Source organism: Phaenicophaeus curvirostris, unplaced genomic scaffold (genome assembly GCF_032191515.1).
Source record: "Phaenicophaeus curvirostris isolate KB17595 unplaced genomic scaffold, BPBGC_Pcur_1.0 scaffold_377, whole genome shotgun sequence".
In the NCBI taxonomy this organism is placed as follows: domain Eukaryota; kingdom Metazoa; phylum Chordata; class Aves; order Cuculiformes; family Cuculidae; genus Phaenicophaeus; species Phaenicophaeus curvirostris.
The window spans coordinates 45,375-64,510 of NW_027206973.1; the positions used below are offsets into that span (position 1 = coordinate 45,375).

The following is a 19,136-nucleotide window of genomic DNA, read 5'->3' on the forward strand; positions in this document are numbered from 1 at the left end:
AACAGCCTCGTGCAACAGCCCTGGGGGGCCTCGTGCAAGGGCAGGGGGGGGGGGGGAGTCCTCGTGCACCAGGCCTCGTGCGACAACCATCAGGGCTTCCCCGTGCACCAGGATTGGGGGGGGGGGATGGGGGGGCTGAAATTTGGGGGGGGGGGGTGTCCCCGTGCACCATCGGCCTCGTGCATCACCCCAGACACCCCCCCCCCCAGTGCACTAGGAACCCCCCCCACCTGCTCACCAGGATCCCAGGTGCACCAGGACCCCCCCTCAATGCACCAGGACCCCCCCCCCATTGCACCAGGACCCCCATTTGCAGCCCCCCCTTTGCACCAGGACCCCCCCCTTTGCACCAGGACCCCCATTTCCCCCCCCATATCACCAGGGCCCCCCCCTTTTCAGCCCCCCCCGGACCCCCCCCCAGTTCACTAGAACCCTCATTCTGCCCCCCCCATTGCACTGGGACCCCCCCATCCCACCAGGACCCCCATTTTCGCGCCCCCCGGTGCACCAGCCCCCCTCCCAGTGCACCAGAACCCCCAATTTTCACCCCCTCTTCAACCAGGACCCCCCCCCAATACACCAGGACCCCCAGTTTCGCCTCCCCCCCCTTTGCACCAGGTCCCCCTCCACAAGTCCCCCCCCTTTGCACCAGGCCCCCCATTTTCGACCCCCCCATTGCCCCAGGGCCCACCCCTTTGCACCAGAACCCCCCCCTTTGCACCCCCCCATTGCACCAGGACCCCCCCATTGCACCAGGACCCCCATTTTCCACCCGCCCATTGCCCCAGCCCCCCCCCTCATTGCACCAGGACCCCCTTTTGCACCCCCACCCTCCCACCAAGTGCACCAGGACACCCCTAAATACACCAGAACCCCCATTTTCGACCCCCCCCATTGCTCCAGGACCCCCCTCATTTGCACCAGCGCCCCCCCATTGCACCAGGACCCCCCTTCTTTGCACCAGCCCCCCCCCTCTTTGCACCAGGACCCCCCCCATTGCACCAGGGCCCCCCCCATTGCACCAGGGCCCCCCCCCCATTTGCACCAGGACCCCATTTTCCACCCCCCCATTGCCCCAGCCCCCCCCTTTGCACCAGAACCCCCATTTTCGACCCCCCCATTGCACCAGGGCCCCCCCCATTTGCACCAGGCCCCCCCCCATTGCACCAGGACCCCCCCCATTTGCACCAGGGCCCCCCCCATTGCACCAGGACCCCCTCCTTTGCACCAGAACCCCCATTTTCAACCCCCCATTGCACCAGGACCCCCCCCCATTGCACCAGGCCCCCCCCCCATTGCACCAGGACCCCCCCCTCATCGCACGGGGACCCCCGTTCCCCCCCCCCCCCCCCCAAGCTTCCGGCCCCCCCCGTGTGGCGGCCCCTCCCCCCCCGACAATCGCGGCCCGCGGGCGGCCCTGGGGGGTCTGGGCTGGCTCCAACCCCCCCCGGGGCCGCGAGCCCGCGGAGCCTTTAATAAACGCCAGCGGTCTTGTACCCGGGGGGCGTGGCCTGAGGGAGGGGGCGTGGCCTATGGGGAGGGGGCGTGGCCTATGGGGAGGGGGCGTGGCCTAAGAGGAGGGCGCGTGGCCTATGGGGAAGGGGGGCGTGGCCTATCGGGAGGGGGCGTGGCCTATGGGGAGGGGGGCTGTGGGGAGGGGCCGGTGGGGCGTGGCCTGAGTGGAGGGGGCGTGGCCTATAGGGAGGGGGCGGGGCCTGTGGAGAGGGGGCTGTGGGGGAGGGGGCAGGGCCTGTGGGAGAGGGGGCGGGGTCTGTGGAGGGGGCGGGGCCTGTTGAGAGGGGCTGGGGAGGGGCGGAGCCTGTGGGGGAGGGGGCTGTGGGGGAGGGGGCGTGGCCTGTGGGGAGGGGGCGTGGGTCTGTGGAGGGGGCGGGGCCTGTGGGGAGGGGCGGGGCCCGCGGGGAGGGGGCCGTGGGGGAGGGGGCGTGGCCTGTGGGGGAGGGGGCGGTGTCTTTGGAAAGGGGCTGGGGGAGGGGTTGTGGCCTGTGGGCGGGGGCGTGGTCTGTGGGGAGGGGGCGTGGCCTACGAGGAGGGGGCTGTCGGGAAGGGGGCGTGGCCTGTGGGAGTAGGGGCCTGTGGGGGAGGGGGCGGGGCCTGTGGGGAGGGGGCCATGGGGGAGTGGGGCCTGTGGGGCGGGGGGGGGCCTGTGGGAGAGGGGGGCAGGGGTCCGTGGGGAGAGGGCGTGGCCTACGAGGAGGGGAGGGGGCTATCGGGAGGGGGCGTGGCCTGTGGGGAGGGGCCTAAGGGGAAGGGAGGGGCCTCGAGGCACTGGGGCCGGAAGGGGAAGGGCCTAAATGGGAGGGGCCTAAAGGAAGGGGGGGGGCCTAAAGGAAGGGGGGGGCCCTAAAGGGAGGGGAGGGGCCTAAGGGTGAGGGGCCTAAGGGGGCGGGGCCTGAAGGGTGAGGGGCCTGAGGGGGCGGGGCTGAAGGGTGAGGGGCCTAAGGGGGTGGGGATTGAAGGGTGAGGGGCCTAAGGGGGTGGGGAGTGAGGGGAGGGGCCTAATGGGGCAGGGCCTGAGGGGGCGTGGCCTGAGTGAAAGGACCTAAAGGGGGAGGGGGCTGAGTGGAGGGGCCTAAGGGGGCGGGGATTGAAGGGGGAGGGGCCTAAGGGGGTGGGGATTGAAGGGGGAGGGGCCTAAGGGGAGGGGGCGGGGCCTGAGGGAAGGGGAGGGTCCCAAATGAGGGGGCCTAAGGGGGCGGGGCCTCGGGGGCGGGGCCTGAGAGGAGTGGGGGGTCTCAATTGGAGGGGCCTAAGGGTGAGGGGCCTAAAGGGGAGGGGCCTAAAGGGGTGGGGCCTGAGGGGAGGGGCCTAAGGGGGCGGGGCCTGAAGGGTGAGGGGCCTGAGCAGAGTGGAGGGGTCTAAGGGGGCGGGGCCTGAGGGGAGGGGGCGGGGACTTAGCAGGGTGGGGGGCGTGGTCTCAGCCGGGGGGGGTTGAGACTGAGGGGGCGGGGCCTGAGGGGAGGGGCGGGGCTTGGAGGGCGACCTTGGGTTGGGGGCGGGGCTTGAGGGGCCAATGGGACTGGGCAGAGGCCTGCAGGGGGCGTGGTTTGAGTAGGGGGCGTGGCTTTAAGCGGGGGGCGTGGCCAAGGGTTGAATAGGGGCGGGGCTTGAGGGGCTCCAGCAAGGAGTGAAGCGGGGGGCGTGGCTTGTGGAGGGGGCGTGGCTTGTGGAGGGGGCGTGGCTTGCGGAGGGGGCGTGGCTTGAGGAGGGGGCGTGGCTTGAGGAGGGGGCGTGGCTTATGAGCCGTGCGGCTGCCACTGGGGCTCTCGCCGTGTGGAGGGGCGGGGCCTCTCCGATGACGTCACCGCGAGGGGCGGGGCTTCCCCGGTGACGTCACCGCTCGGAGGCGCCGGCGGCTGCGGGTGAGCGCGGGGAGACCCGGGAGGGGGGGGGGCAAAAGGGGGAGGAGGAGGGGGCTAGGGGGGGGTCAGGAGGTCCCTGGGGGGGTGGGGGAGGGGTACATGGGGAGGAGGGGGCTGGGGGGGGTCGATCTTGGGGGGGGGATGGGCAAAGGGGGAGGAGGGGGGGCTGGGAGAGGGGGAGGGGGGGTAGAAGGGGGAGGGGGGGGCAAAATGGGGGGGGAGGGGGGCAAGGGGGCAGCTCCGGGGCTGTTTGAGTCCCCCCAGGGGCGAGTGAGGCAACCGGGGGGGCAACGGGATTGAGAGGGGGGCATGGGGGGGGGGGCAAGAGGGGCCTGGGGGGGCAATAAGGGGGGTGGGGGGCAGGGGGAGTAGCCAAGGGGGCAAGTAGGGGAGCCCGTGGGGCAAGGGGGGGGGCAAGAGGGGCCTTGGGGGGCAATAAGGGGGTCAGGGGGTGGGGGGGAGTAGCCAAGGGGGCAAATAGGTGAGCCCGTGGGGCAAGAGGGGGGGGCAAGGGGGCAAGAGGGGCCTTGGGGGGCAATAAGGGGTTCGGGGGGAGTAGCCAAGGGGGCAAGTAGAGGAGCCAAGGGGGCAACAGGGCAGCCCGTGGGGCAAGAGGGGGGGGCAAGAGGGGCCTTGGGGGACAATAAGGGGGTCGGGGGGGTGGGGGGAGTAGCCAAGGGGGCAAGTAGGGGAGCCAAGGGGCAAGGAGGGTGCCCTGTGGGGCAAGAGGGGGGGGCAAGAGGGGCCTGGGGGGCAATAAGGGGGTTGGGGGGGTGGGGGGAGTAGCCAAGGGGGCAAGTAGAGGAGCCAAGGGGCAAGAGAGGGGGCCAAGGGGGCAAGAGGGGCCTTGGGGGACAATAAGGGGTTCGGGGGGAGTAGCCAAGGGGGCAAGTAGGGGAGCCAAGGGGGCAACAGGGCAGCCCGTGGGGCAAGAGTGGGGGGCAAGAGGGGCCTTGGGGGGCAATAAGGGGGTTGGGGGGAGTAGCCAAGGGGGCAAGGAGGGCAACCGTGGGGCAAGAGGGGGGGGCAAGAGGGGTCTTGGGGGGCAATAAGGGGGTTGGGGGGGTGGGGGGAGTAGCCAAGGGGGCAAGTAGGGGAGCCAAGGGGCAAGAGGGGGGGCCAAGGGGGCAAGAGGGGCCTTGGGGGGCAATAAGGGGTTCGGGGGGAGTAGCCAAGGGGGCAAGTAGGGGAGCCAAGGGGGCAAGGAGGGTGCCCTGTGGGGCAAGAGGGGGGGGCAAGGGGGCAACAGGCGGGGCTGGGGGGGCAACGGGGCAGCCCGTGGGGCAGTAGAAGCTCCCCGGGGCATCTGGGGGGCAGCCGAGGGGGGTCTAAAGCAGCCCCTGGGGCAGGAGAACGTTCATGGGGCCACCAGGTCCTCATGGGGCAGGAGAACGTTCATGGGGCACCTGAGGAGCCAATAGGGACCCCTGGGGCCAGTAGAACCTTCATGGGGCAACCAGGTCCTTATGGGTCACTAGAACCTTCATGGGGCAACCAGGCTTTTATGGGTCACTAGAACCTTCTTGGGGCCACCAGGTGCCCGTGGGTCAGTCGAACATTGAGTTGGGCACCTAAGGAGCCAATAGGTCACCCCAGGGGCCAGTAGAACCTTCATGGGGCAACCAGGTCCTCATGGGTCAGTAGAACGTTGAGTTGGGCCCCTGAGGGGCCAGCAGGACACCCCAGGGGCCAGTAGAACCTTCATGGGGCAACCAGGTCCTCGTGGGTCAGTAGAACATTGAGTCGGGCCCCTGAGGAGCCAGTAGAACATTCATGGGGCCACCAGGTCCTCATGGATCAGGAGAACGTTCATGGGGCAACCAGGTCCTCCTAATTCAGTAGAACATTCATGGGGCAACCAGGTTTTTATGGGTCACTAGAACCTTCATGGGGCAACCAGGTGCCCTTGGGTCAGTAGAACATTGAGTTGGGCCCCTGAGGGGCCTGTAGAACATTCATGGGGCCACCGGGTCCTCCTAGTTCAGTAGAACCTTCATGGGGCAACCAGGTTCTTATGGGTCACTAGAACCTTCATGGAGCAACCAGGTGCCCCTGGGTCAGTAGAACATTGAGTTGGGCCCCTGAGGGGCCTGTAGAACATTCATGGGGCCACCAGGTCCTCCTAGTTCAGTAGAACATTCATGGAGCCACCAGGTTTTTATGGGTCAGTAGAACATTCATGGGGCCACCAGGTTCTTATGGGTCACTAGAACCTTCATGGGGCCACCAGGTGCCCGTGGGTCAGTCGAACATTGAGTTGGGCCCCTGAGGGGCCAGTAGAACATTCATGGGGCCACCAGGTCCTCCTAGTTCAGTAGAACCTTCATGGGGCAACCAGATCCTCATGGGTCAGTAGAACATTCATGGGGCCACCAGGTCTTCATAGGTTAGTAGAACCTTCATGGAGCCACCAGGTGCCCGTGGGCCTTTTGAACGTCAAGTTGAGCCCCTGAGGGTCCCCCAGGTGGCCCTGAGGAGCCCCCCGGTGACGCGTGACCCCGTGTGGGCGCAGGCCGGCGGTGTCCACGATGGCGTCGGAGGGCGGTCGGGTGCAGATCTCCTTCCCCCACCACGCGGCGGCCCTGCTGGAGTCCCTCGACCGCCTGCGCCTGGAGGGCAAGTTCTGCGACGTCCAGGTCCACGTGGGCGGCCGGATCTTCCCGGCCCACAAGAGCGTCTTGGCCGCCGCCTCCCCCTTCTTCCACGACAAGTTGCTCCTCCAGGACGGGGGGCGTCTTCTCCTGCCCGCCGCCATCGACCCCGAGGCCTTCGAGGGCCTCCTCCACCTCATCTACTCGGGACGCTTGACCCTGCTCCTGGAGGCCCTGCCGGGTCACCTCCTGGTGGCCAGCGGCCTCCAGATGTGGCACGTGGTGGATCAGTGCTCGGAGATCTTGAAGGAGCTGGAGGGGGGGACGTGTCGCTGGGCGGGGAGGAGCGGGGAGGTGACCTCCACCTCTTGGACCTCCCGCGGCGATGGGTCTTCTTCATCATCATCATCATCTTGGACCACGCGTGGTGGGGACGGAGCCTCCTCGTGGTCCTCGCGTGGCGGGGATGGAGCCTCGTGGTCCTCGCGTGGCGGGGATGGAGCCTCCTGGGTCTCCCACGGCGGTGGTGACGCCTCCACCGCGTCGTTCCCCAAGGAAGGCGGCGAGGAGGTCCTCAAAATCCACGTGGCCACCGACGTGGCCCCGGCGGCTCCGTCATCGCTGAGCTCCCTCCTGAAGGCCACGGGCGAGGAGGTCCTCAAGATCTGTGTGGAGGAGGAGGAGGAGGACGAGGAGGAAGACGAGGAGGAGGACGAGGGCGGCCACCGGCGCCCCCGAGAAGCCCTCCAGATCGTGCTGGAGGAGGACGAGGAGGAGGACGGAGGAGCCGCCGAGGCCCCCAAGATCTTCTACATCAAGCAGGAGGCGGGCGACGGCGCCGAGGACCTCGTGCCGGACGGGGCCGGTGGCTTCGCGGGGGGTGGAGTCACCTACGTCATCCCGGCCGGTGGGGGGACCTTGGGGACAAGCAGCGGGGGGATGATGGGGACGAGTGGTGGTGGAACCATGGGGACGAGTGGTGGTGGAACCATGGGGACGAGTGGTGGTGGAACCATGGAATCAACTGGTGGTGGAACCATGAGGACAAGTGGTGGTGGAACCAGGGGATCAACTGGTGGTGGAACCATGAGGACAAGTGGTTGTGGAACCGTGGGATCAACTGGTGGTGGAACCATGGGGTTGAGTGGTGGTGGAACCATGGAATCAACTGATTGTGGAGCCATGAGCACAACTGGTGGTGGAACCATGAGGACAAGTGTTTGTGGACCCATGGGATCAACTGGTGGTGGAACCATGGGATCAATTGGTGGTGGAACCATGAGGACAAGTGGTAATGGAACCATGGGATCAACTGGTGGTGGAACTGTGGGATCAGCTGGTGGTGGAACCATGAGGACAAGTGGTGGTGGAACCATGGAATCAACTGGTTGTGGAACCATGAGGACAACTGGTGGTGGAACCATGAGGACAAGTGGTGGTGGAGCGATGGGATCACCTGGTGGTGGAACCATGAGGACAACTGGTGGTGGAGCGATGGGATCACCCGGTGGTGGAGCTCTGGTGACAACCAGCGGTGGAGCTCTGGTGACGAGCGGCGGCGCCCTGGTGACCGGCGGTGGAGCCGCCCTCTTCCAGCAAGCCTCTTGGAAGCCCGTGGACCTTCACGGCAACGAGATCCTGGGCCGGGGCCAAGCTCTCCACGCTCCGGTGAAGCTGGGGGCGGCTCCGGACGGGAAACGCTTCGGTTGCCTCTGCGGGAAGCGTTTCGCCGTCAAGCCCAAGCGCGACCGCCACATCATGTTGACCTTCAGCCTCCGTCCCTTCGCCTGCGCCGCCTGCCACAAGCGCTTCAAACTCAAGCACCACCTGACGGAGCACATGAAGACCCACGAGGGCGCCGGGAGGTGCTGCCAGCGCTGCGGGAGAAGGTTCCGGCTCCGCAGCGGCTTGGAGAAACATCAACCCCTCTGCCAGGGCGCCCGCTGGGCCGGGGGGTGCTGGGCCTGCGAGTGACGGGGGGCGCCGGGGCTGGGGGAGGCTCCGGGAACATCTCCGGGGCTTCAAGAGCTGCTCGGAGGCCACCTCGGGGCTTCAGGTTCTCCTCAAAGCTCCACGGGCAAGGTTGGGTTCCTCCTCAGAGCTCCGTGTCCAAGCTCAGGTTCCACCTCAGAGCTCCGTGTCCAGGCTCGGGTTCCACCTCAGAGCTCCAAGCCCACCTCAGAGCTCCAAGTCCTCCTCAAAGCTCCATGTCCAAGCTCAGGTTCCACCTCAGAGCTCCGTGTCCAGGCTCGGGTTCCACCTCAGAGCTCCGAGCCCAGTTCAGAGCTCCAAGTCCTCCTCAAAGCTCCATGTCCAAGCTCAGGTTCCACCTCAGAGCTCCATGTCCAAGCTCAGGTTCCACCTCAGAGCTCCATGTCCAGGCTCAGGTTCCACCTCAGAGCTCCATGTCCAGGCTCAGGTTCCACCTCAGAGCTCCAAGCCCACCTCAGGGCTTCAAGGCCTCCATAAAGCTCCATGTCCAAGCTCGGGTTCCACCTCAGAGCTCCGAGCCCAGCTCCAAGCCCAGTTCAGAGCTCCAAGCCCACCTCAGAGCTCCAAGTCCTCCTCAAAGCTCCATGTCCAAGCTCGGGTTCCACCTCAGAGCTCCATGTCCAGGCTCAGGTTCCACCTCAGAGCTCCGAGCCCAGTTCAGGTTCCACCTCAGAGCTCCATGTCCAGGCTCAGGTTCCACCTCAGAGCTCCGAGCCCAGCTCCAAGCCCAGTTCAGAGCTCCAAGTCCTCCTCAAAGCTCCAAGTCCAAGTTCAGGTTCCACCTCCGAGCTCTGAGCCCAGTTCCAAGTCCTCCTCAAAGCTCCATGTCCAAGCTCAGGTTCCACCACCTCAGAGCTCCACGTCCAAGCTCAGATTCCACCTCAGAGCTTTGAGCTGAGCTCAGGGCTCCAAGCTCAGGTTCCACCTCAGAGCTCCAAGGCCACCTCAGAGCTCCAGGTCCAGCTCCGGCCCCACCTCAGGGCTCCAGGGCTCGTCCCAGTTGAGTTTCTGCTCTGGTTTAAATTCCAGGCTGGAGATGTGAACCGACCAAAAACCTCTTGAGGTCCCACCAGCCTGAGGTCCCACCAGCCTTAGGTCCCACCAGGCTGAGGTCCCACCAGGCTGAGGTCCCACCCCTGGGCCAGGACAACCCTTGGTTCCAGCGCAGGGAGGGGGATGAGGAGCAGCCCCGGAGAGGACTTGGGGCGCTGGGGGAGGAGAAGCTCCTCAGGAACCAGCAGATCCAGTGGGAGGTGGCCCCGTCCCTGGCAGGAGGGTGGATCTGGATGAGCTTTGAGGTCCTTCCACCCCATCCCACGCCCTGATTCCATGTTCTCATGGTCCCAGCCCATGGTGGATGGATCTGGATGGGCTTTGAGGTCCTTCCACCCCATCCCATGCCCTGATTCCATGTTCTCATGGTCCCAACCCACGGTGGATGGATCTGGATGGGCTTTGAGGTCCTTCCACCCCATCCCACACCCTAATTCCATGTTCTCATGGTCCCAACCCATGGTGGATGGATCTGGATGAGCTTTGAGGTCCTTCCACCCCATCCCACACCCCGATTCCATGTTCTCATGGTCCCAACCCATGGTAGATGGATCTGGATGAGCTTTGAGGTCCTTCCACCCCATCCCACGCCCCGATTCCATGTTCTCATGGTCCCAGCCCATGGTGGATGGATCTGGATGAGCTTTGAGGTCCTTCCACCTCATCCCACGCCCCGATTCCATGTTCTCATGGTCCCAGCCCATGGTGGATGGATCTGGATGAGCTTTGAGGTCCTTCCACCCCATCCCACGCCCTCATTCCATGTTCTCATGGTCCCAGCCCATGGTAGATGGATCTGGATGAGCTTTGAGGTCCTTCTGCCCCATTCCAGGAGTCCACGATCCTGTTTCTCTCTCCCCTTCCCAGTTCAGGCCAGTTCCCAGTTCAGGTTCCCACCCCAGGAAGGTCCCAGTGTCCCCCCCGAGCTTTACTGGGACAAACTGGTGGGGAAAACGAAGCTGTAAATAGGAAGGAAATAAAGGTGTTGGGTCACCAGGATGGGAGGAACCAGTAAGGAACTGGGACAAACGGGGATGGTGGCGTCACCCGGGAGGTGGGAGCCAAGACCTTGAGGGGCTGGAGAACGTCTGGAAATGGGGATGGAGCTGGGAAGGGGCTGGAGAACCTGGGAAAGGTCTGAGGGACCTGGTTTGAGGATGGAGTTGGGTCAAGGGTTGGACTCGATGACCTTGAAGAGCTTCTCCAATCCAACCAATTCCATGATTCCAAGACCCTGAGGGGCTGGAGAACGTCTGGAGAAGAGTCTGGAGATCCTGGGAAGGGGCTGGAGAACCTGGGAAGGGGCTGAGGGACCTGGTTTGAGGATGGGGTTGGGTCAAGGGTTGGATTCAAGGATCTCAAAGGGCTTTTCCAACCCAACCAATCCCACAATTCCGAGACCTTGAGGGGCTGGAGAACGTCTGGAGAAGGGGATGGAGCAGGGAAGGGGCTGAGGGACCTGGTTTGAGGATGGGGTTGGGTCAAGGGTTGGATTCAAGGATCTCAAAGGGCTTTTCCAACCCAACCAATTCCATGGTTTCAAGACCTTGAGGGGCTGGAGAAGGAGATGGAGCTGGGAAAGGTCTGGAGAACCTGGGAAAGGTCTGGAGAACCTGGGAATGGGTGGAGGGACCTGATTTGAGGATGGGGTTGGGCTTGATGACCTCGAAGGGCTTTTCCAACCCAACCAATTCCATGATTCCAAGACCTTGAGGGGCTGGAGAACGTCTGGAGAAGGAGATGGAGCTGGGAAGGGGCTGGAGACCCTGGGAAGGGGCTGAGGGGCCTGGTTTGAGGATGGGCTTGGGTCAAGGGTTGGACTTGAAGACCTCGAGGAGCTTCTCCAACCCAACCAATTCCATGATTCCAAGACCCTGAGGGGCTGGAGAACGTCTGGAGAACGGGATGGGGTTGGGAAGGGGCTGGAGAACCTGGGAAGGGGCTGAGGGACCTGGTTCGAGGATGAGGTTGGGTCAAGGGTTGGATTCAAGGATCTCAAAGGGCTTTTCCAGCCCATTCAAGGACCTCAAAGGGCTTTTCCAACCCAACCAATTCCATGGTTTCAAGACCTTGAGGGGCTGGAGAACATCTGGAAATGGGGATGGAGCTGGGAAGGGGCTGGAGATCCTGGGAAGGGGCTGAAGAACCTGGGAAAGGTCTGAGGGACCTGGTTTGAGGATGGAGTTGGGTCAAGTGTTGGACTTGATGACCTTGAAGGGCTTCTCCAACCCAACCAATTCCATGATTCCAAGACCTTGAGGGGCTGGAGAATGTCTGGAGAAGGGGATGGAGCTGGGAAGGGTCTGGAGACCCTGGGAAGGGGCTGGAGAACCTGGGAAGGGGCTAAGGGACCTGGTTTGAGGATGGGGTTGGGCTCGATGACCTTGAAGGGCTTTATCCAACCCAACCAATTCCACAATTCTGAGACCTTGAGAGGCTGGAGAACATCTGGAGAAGGGGATGGAGCTGGGAAGGGTCTGGAGAACCTGGGAAGGGGCTGAGGGACCTGGGAAAGGTCTGAAGAATCTTGGAATGGGCAGAGGGACCTGATTTGAGGATGGGTTTGGGCTTGATGACCTCGAAGGGCTTTTCCAACCCAACCAATTCCATGGTTTCAAGACCTTGAGGGGCTGGAGAACATCTGGAAATGGGGATGGAGCTGGGAAGGGGCTGGAGAACCTGGGAAAGGTCTGAGGGACCTGGTTTGAGGATGGGGTTGGGTCAAGGGTTGGACTCGATGACCTTGAAGGGCTTCTCCAACCCAACCAATTCCATGATTCCAAGACCCTGAAGAGCTGGAGAACGTCTAGAGATGGAGCCATCCTCGTGCGAGGCCCTCGTGGGAGCCCCAAGGCTTGGATGAGGCCCCATCCTGGTGTGAATCCCATCCTCGTGCGAGGCCCATGCGTGAGTCCCGTCCTCGTGCGAGGGCTCTGTATTACCTCCCCCTCCTCGTGCGAGAACTCCGTGTGACCCCCCCTCCTCGTGCAAAGACTCTGTGTGAACCCCCCCTCCTTGCACCAGGGCTCCATGCGACCCCCCACTCCTCGTGCGAGAGCTCCGTGTGATCCCCCCCTTCTTGTGCAAGGCCTCCGTGTGATCCCCTGTCCTCGTGCAAGAGCTCCATGTGACCCTCCCCTCCTCGTGCAAAGACTCTGGGTGACCCCCCTCCTCGTGTGAGAGCTCCCCCACCTCCTTGCACGAGGGCCTCGTGCGACCCCTCCTCCCTGTTCAAAGACTCTGTGCAACCCCCCCTCCTCGTGCAAAGACTCTGTGTGACTCCCCTCCTTGCACGAGGGCTCAGTATGACCCCCCCCTCGTGCAAGGACTCTGTGTGACCCCCACTCCTTGTGCAAAGACTCTGTGTGACTCCCCTCCTCGCACGAGGCCTCGGTATGACCCCCCCCCCTCGTGCAAAGACTCTATGTGAGCCTCCTCCTTGTGCAGAGACTCTGTGCGACCCCCCCTCCTCGTGCAAAGACTCTGTGTGACCCCCCCTCCTTGCACAAGGACTCTGTATGACCCCCCCTCCTTGCACGAGGGCTCTGTACGAGCACCCCTCCTTGCACGAGGGCTCTGTATGACCCCCCCTCCTTGCACGAGGGCTCTGTATGACCCCCCCCTCCTCACACGAGGGCTCCGTATGACCCCCCCCTCCTCACACGAGGGCTCTGTATGACCCCCCTCCTTGCACAAGGGCTCTGTATGACCCCCCCCCTCCTTGCACAAGGGCTCTGTATGACCCCCCCCCTCCTTGCACGAGGGCTCTGTATGACCCCCCCTCCTTGCACAAGGGCTCTGTACGACCCCCCCTCCTCGCACAAGGACTCCGTGCGACCCCCCTCCTCGCGCGAGGGCTGCGTCCCCGTGTCCCCTCGTGCCCCCCTGGTGTCACACGAGGCCTCGTCTCGCTCCGTTTATTGGTGCCGCTCACTTTTTCTTGGAGACGCCGACCGTGCGGCCGCGCCGCCCCGTGGTCTTGGTGTGCTGGCCTCGCACGCGCAGCCTGGGGACACGGGGACACCGTCACCCCCTGTCCCCACAGCCACCTCCTCCCTGTCCCCAACCCCCCCCGATGTCCCTCCAGCCCCTCGTGTCCCCAAAATCTCATCCTCAGGGGCCCCAACCCCTCCCCGTGTCCCCAACCCCTCCCTATGTCCCCATGTCCCCTCTCTCCGTGTCCCCACGTCCCCTGTGTCCCCAACCCCTCTCCATGTCCCCTGTGTCCCCCCGTGTACCCCCGTCCCCTCTCTCTCCGTGTCCCCAACCCCTCCCTATGTCCCCATGTCCCCTCTCTCTCCGTGTCCCCCCGTCCCCTCTCTCCGTGTCCCCAACCCCTCCTCGTGTCCCCAACCCCTCCCCGTGTCCCCCCGTCCCCCCTCTCTCCGTGTCCCCAACCCCTCCCCGTGTCCCCCCATCCCCTCTCTCTCCGTGTCCCCACGTCCCCTCTCTGTGTCCCCAACCCCTCCCCGTGTCCCCCCGTCCCCTCTCTCTCTGTGTCCCCACGTCCCCTCTCTCTCCGTGTCCCCTGACCCCCGTGTCCCCACATCCCCTCTCTCTCCATGTCCCCTGACCCCCGTGTCCCCACGTCCCCTCTCTCCCTGTGTCCCCAACCCCTCCCCGTGTCCCCCCGTCCCCTCTCTCTCCATGTCCCCTGTCCCCCCTCACTCTCTCCTTGTCCCCATGTCCCTCCCTGCATCCCCAGGTCCCTTCTGTGTCCCCCTGTCCCCTCTTCCACCCCCTTCTATGTCCCCAAGTCCCCTCAAGCCACTCCTTCCCCACGTCCTCTCCCCCCCGTGTCCCCTCTGTGTCCCCACGTCCCCCCCCCCGTGTCCCCTCACCCCCAGAAGTGCCGCAGCCCCCGGTGAGCCCGGATCTTCTTGAGCCGCTCCAGGTCCTCGCGCAGCTTGTTGTCCAGCCCGTTGGCCAGCACCTGGGGACAAACGGGGACAGTTGGGGACACCGTGGGGACAGGGAGGGGACAGGACACGGGGAGGGGACAGGAGAGGCCACCAAGGGGGGTGTGGGGACAGCAGAAGGCGGGGAAGGTGAGAAGAAGGGGACGCTAAGGGATGGGGGGGGACAGCGAGAGACGCGGAGGGGACGCCCTGAGGATGTTGGGGACACGCTGAGGGTGTTGGGGACCCCCTGGGGACGTTGGGGACCCCCCTGGGGACGCACCTGGCTGTATTTGCCGTCCTTGACGTCCTTCTGCCGGTTGAGGAACCAGTCGGGGATCTTGTACTGCCGCGGGTTCTGCATGATGGTGATCACCCGCTCCACCTGCCGGGGACCTCGCGTCACCGCCCCGCGCCCCGAAACCCACCCCCGACGCCCCCGGAACGGACCCCAAACCCCAAAAACGGCTCTAAAACGGCCCTAAAACCCCCAAAACCGGCCCCAAAACCCCCCAAACGGCCCCAAAACCCCCAAAACGGCCCCAAAATGGCTCTAAAACCCCCCAAACCGGCCTGAAAATGGCTCTAAGACCCCAAAAGTGGCCTTAAAACGGCTCTAAAACCCCCAAAACCGGCCCCAAAACCCCCAAAATGGCCCCAAAATGGCTCTAAAACCCCCCAAACTGGCCTGAAAGTGGCTCTAAACCACCCAAATCGGCCTCAAAACGGCTCTAAAACCCCCAAAACCGGCCCCAAACAACCCCGACACCCCCAAAACCGACCTTAAAGTGACCCTGACACCCCAAAACCGGCCTTAAAACGGCTCTAAAACCCCCCAACTGGCCTTAAAATAACCCTGACACCCCCAAAACGGGCCTGAAAACAGCTCTAAAACCCCTAAACCTGACCTTAAAATGACCCCGACACCCCAAACCGGCCTTAAAACAGCTCTAAAGCCCCAAAATCGGCTTTAAAATAACCCCGACACCCCAAAACTGACCTTAAAACAGCTCTAAAACCCCCAAAACCGGCCTTAAAATGGCTCTAAAGCCCCCCCAAGCTGGCCTTAAAATGAGTCTGATACCCCAAAACCGGCCTTAGAATGACCCTGACGCCCCAAAACTGACCTTAAAACGGCTCAAAACCCCCAAAACCGTCCTTAAAATGACCGTGACGCCCTAAAACCAGCCTTAAAATGGCTCAAAAACCCCAAAACCCGCCTTAAAATGACCCTGACACCCCAAAAACGGCCTTAAAACAATCCTGACACCCCAAAACCGGCCTTAAAATGCCTCTAAAATCCCACGAACTGGCCTTAAAACAACTCTGACACCCCAAAACCAGCCTTAAAATCGCTCTAAAACCCCAAAACTGGCCCCAAACAACCCCGACACCCCCAAAACCGACCTGAAAGTGACCCTGACACCCCCAAACTGGCCTTAAAACGGCTCTAAAACCCCCCAAACCGGCTTTAAAACAGCTCTAAAACCCCCAAAACCGGCCTTAAAATAACCTTGACAGCCCCGAAACTGACCTTAAAACAATCCTGACACCCCAAAACCAGCCTTAAAACAGTTCTAAACCCCCCAAAACCAGCCCCAAACAACCCCGACACCCCCAAAACCGACCTCAAAGCAACCCCGACACACCCAAAACCAGCCTTAAAACAGCTCCAAATCCCCCAAAACGGCTCTAAAACCCCCAAAACGGCTCTAAAACCCCCCAAACTGGCCCTAAAACCCCCAAAACGGCCCCAAAATGGCTCTAAAACCCCCCAAACCGGCCTGAAAATGGCTCTAAGACCCCAAAAGTGGCCTTAAAACGGCTCTAAAACCCCTAAAACCGGCCTTAAAATGCCCCTGACACCCCAAAAGTGGCCTTAAAATGGCTCTAAAACCCCCCAACTAGCCTTAAAATAACCCTGACACCCCCAAAACGGGCCTGAAAACAGCTCTAAAGCCCCTAAAACTGACCTTAAAACTACCCCGACACCCCAAACCGGCCTTAAAACAGCTCTAAAGCCCCAAAATCGGCTTTAAAATAACCCCGACACCCCAAAACTGACCTTAAAACAGCTCTAAAACCCCCCAAACCGGCCTTAAAATGGCTCTAAAGCCCCCCCAAGCTGGCCTTAAAATGAGTCTAATACCCCAAAACCGGCCTTAGAATGACCCTGACGCCCCAAAACTGACCTTAAAACGGCTCAAAACCCCCAAAACCGTCCTTAAAATGACCGTGACGCCCTAAAACCAGCCTTAAAATGGCTCAAAAACCCCAAAACCTGCCTTAAAATGACCCTGACACCCCAAAACCGGCCTTAAAATGGCTCAAAACCCCCAAAACCGGCCTTAAAATGCCTCTAAAATCCCCCAAACTAACCTTAAAACAACTCTGACACCCCAAAACCAGCCTTAAAATCACCCTAAAACCCCAAAACCAGCACCAAACAACCCCAACGCACCCAAAACCGACGTCAAAGCAACCCCGACACACCCAAAACCAGCCTTAAAACGGCTCCAAATCCCCCAAAACGGCTCTAAAACCCCCAAACCGGCCCCAAAACCCCAAAAACGGCCCCAAAACGGCCCCAAAATGGCTCTAAAACCCCCCAAACCGGCCAGAAAATGGCTCTAAGACCCCCAAAGTGGCCTTAAAACGGCTCTAAAACCCCCAAAACGGCTCTAAAACCCCCCAAATGGCCCCAAAATGGCTCTAAAACCCCCCAAACCGGCCTGAAAATGGCTCTAAGACCCCAAAAGCGGCCTTAAAACGGCTCTAAAACCCCCAAAACCGGCCCCAAACAACCCCGACACCCCCAAAACCGACCTTAAAACAACCCTGACACCCCAAAACCGGCCTTAAAACGGCTCTAAAACCGGCCTTAAAACAACCCTGACACCCCAAAACCGGCCTTAAAACAGCTCTAAAACCCCTAAAACCGGCCTTAAAATGACCCTGACACCCCAAAAGCGGCCTTAAAATGACCCTGACACCCCAAAAGTGGCCTTAAAATGGCTCTAAAAACCCCAAAACCAGCCCCAAACAACCCCGACACCCCCAAACCCGACCTTAAAGTGACCCTGACACCCCAAAACCGGCCTTAAAACAGCTCTAAAACCCCTAAAACCGACCTTAAAATGACCCTGACACCCCAAAACCAGCCCCAAACAACCCCGACACCCCCAAAACCGACCTCAAAGCAACCCCAACACACCCAAAACCGGCCTTAAAACGGCTCCAAATCCCCCAAAACGGCTCTAAAACCCCCAAAACGGCTCTAAAACCCCCCAAACCGGCCCCAAAATGGCTCTAAAACCCCCCAAACCGGCCCCAAAATGGCTCTAAAACCCCAAAAGCGGCCTTAAAACGGCTCTAAAACCCCCAAAACCGGCCCCAAACAACCCCGACACCCCCAAAACCGACCTTAAAACAACCCTGACACCCCAAAACCGGCCTTAAAACGGCCCTAAAACCCCTAAAACCGGCCCCAAACAACCCTGACACCCCAAAAGTGGCCTTAAAATGACCCTGACACCCCAAAAGTGGCCTTAAAATGGCTCTAAAAACCCCAAAACCGGCCCCAAACAACCCCGACACCCCCAAACGGGCCTTAAAGTGACCCTGACACCCCAAAACCGGCCTTAAAACAGCTCTAAAACCCCCAAATTGACCCCAAACAACCCCGACACCCCCAAAACCGGCCTTAAAACGGCTCTAAAACCCCCAAAACCGGCCTTAAAATGCCTCTAAAATCCCCCAAACTAGCCTTAAAACAACTCTGACACCCCAAAACCAGCCTTAGAATTGCTCTAAAACCCCAAAACTGGCCCCAAACAACCCCGACACCCCCAAAACCGGCCTTAAAATGACCCTGACACCCCAAAACCGGCCTCAAACCAGCCCCAAACCCCAAAACTGCCCCCAAACCAGCCCTGACACCCCAAAACCAGCCCTGACCCCCCCAAACCAGCCCCAAACCAGCCCTGACACCCCAAAACTGCCCCCAAACCAGCCCTGACACCCCAAAACCAGCCCCGACACCCCCAAACCAGCCCAAAACCAGCCCTGACACCCCAAAACCAGCCCTGACCCCCCCAAACCAGCCCCAAACCAGCCCTGACACCCCAAAACTGCCCCCAAACCAGCCCTGACACCCCAAAACCAGCCCTGACACCCCCAAACCAGCCTCAAGCCAGCCCCGACACCCCAAAACTGCCCCCAAACCAGCCTTGACACCCCCAAACCAGCCCTGACACCCCCAAACCAGCCTCAAACCAGCCCCGACACCCCAAAACTGCCCCCAAACCAACCCCGACACCCCCAAACCAGCCCTGACACCCCCAAACCAGCCCTGAAACCCCCAAACTGCCCCAAAACCAGCCCTGACACCCCCAAACCAGCCCTGAGACCCCAAAACTGCCCCCAAACCAGCCCTGACACCCCAAAACCAGCCCTGACGCCCCCAAACCAGCCCCAAACCAGCCCTGAGACCCCAAAACTGCCCCCAAACCAGCCCTGACACCCCAAAACCAGCCCTGACGCCCCCAAACCAGCCCCAAACCAGCCCTGAGACCCCAAAACCAGCCCTGACACCCCCAATCCAGACCTGAAACCCCAAAACTGCCCCCAAACCAGCCCTGAGACCCCAAAACCAGCCCTGACACCCCCAAACCACCCCTGAAACCCCAAAACTGCCCCAAAACCAGCCCTGACACCCCCAAATCAGCCCTGAGACCCCAAAACCAGCCCTAACACCCCCAAACCGGCCTCAAACCAACCCAGACACCCCAAAATCAGCCCGTGTGCCCAAAAATAGAACCAACACCTGCCCCAACGGCCCAATTTGCCCCCCGCTCGATGCTCCAAGCCCCCCAAATCACCCCCCCAGCCCCCCAAATCCATCCCCAGCCCCCCAAATCCCCCCCTCACCTCATCCTCGGTCAGCTCTCCCGCCCGCTTGGTGAGGTCGATGTCGGCTTTTCTCAGCACGACGTGGGCGTAGCGGCGCCCCACGCCCTGGGGGGGGGGGTCAGAATCGATTATTGGGGGGTCCTGGGCCCCCCCCAGGGGTCCCCCCAGCCCCCCCGGCCCCCCCTCACCTTGATGGCGGTGATGGCGAAGGCGATTTTGCGGCGCCCGTCGATGTTGGTGTTGAGGACGCGGAGGATGTGCTGGAATTTCTCTGGGATGACGAGCGACTAGGGAGGAAAATAACGATTATA

At 62.2% G+C, this 19,136-nt stretch overlaps 2 protein-coding genes across 2 annotated transcripts; one reads left to right on the forward strand and one right to left on the reverse strand.

Annotated features, from left to right (window-relative positions):
* The first annotated feature begins 3,355 nt into the window (after window positions 1-3,355).
* ZBTB9 (zinc finger and BTB domain containing 9) lies at window positions 3,356-7,979 on the forward strand. Its single transcript, XM_069882879.1, has 2 exons — window positions 3,356-3,380; window positions 5,893-7,979. Exon 2 carries the CDS (start codon window positions 5,909-5,911, stop codon window positions 7,943-7,945), a length of 2,037 nt encoding a protein of 678 aa, XP_069738980.1. The 5' UTR covers window positions 3,356-3,380; window positions 5,893-5,908; the 3' UTR covers window positions 7,946-7,979.
* Window positions 7,980-12,918: 4,939 nt separating this feature from the next.
* Window positions 12,919-19,136, reverse strand: RPS18 (ribosomal protein S18). Its single transcript, XM_069882869.1, has 5 exons — window positions 19,014-19,136; window positions 18,844-18,930; window positions 14,198-14,299; window positions 13,858-13,949; window positions 12,919-13,022 (listed from the first exon to the last, which is right to left on the reverse strand). The coding sequence occupies exons 3-5, from the start codon at window positions 14,276-14,278 to the stop codon at window positions 12,947-12,949; spliced, it is 249 nt and encodes an 82-aa protein (XP_069738970.1). The 5' UTR covers window positions 14,279-14,299; window positions 18,844-18,930; window positions 19,014-19,136; the 3' UTR covers window positions 12,919-12,946.

What these genes read in the sequence shown, in the direction of transcription:
- RPS18 (XM_069882869.1), bottom strand. Translation starts at nt 14,278, where the DNA reads ATGCAGAACCCGCGGCAGTACAAGATCCCCGACTGGTTCCTCAACCGG. An exon ending in AGGACGGCAAATACAGCCAG is followed by an intron (nt 13,950 to 14,197) that starts GTGCGTCCCCAG and finishes GTTTGTCCCCAG; the next exon opens with GTGCTGGCCAACGGGCTGGA. An exon ending in GGGCTGCGGCACTTCTGGGG is followed by an intron (nt 13,023 to 13,857) that starts GTGAGGGGACAC and finishes CCGTGTCCCCAG; the next exon opens with GCTGCGCGTGCGAGGCCAGC.
- ZBTB9 (XM_069882879.1), top strand. Translation starts at nt 5,909, where the DNA reads ATGGCGTCGGAGGGCGGTCGGGTGCAGATCTCCTTCCCCCACCACGCG.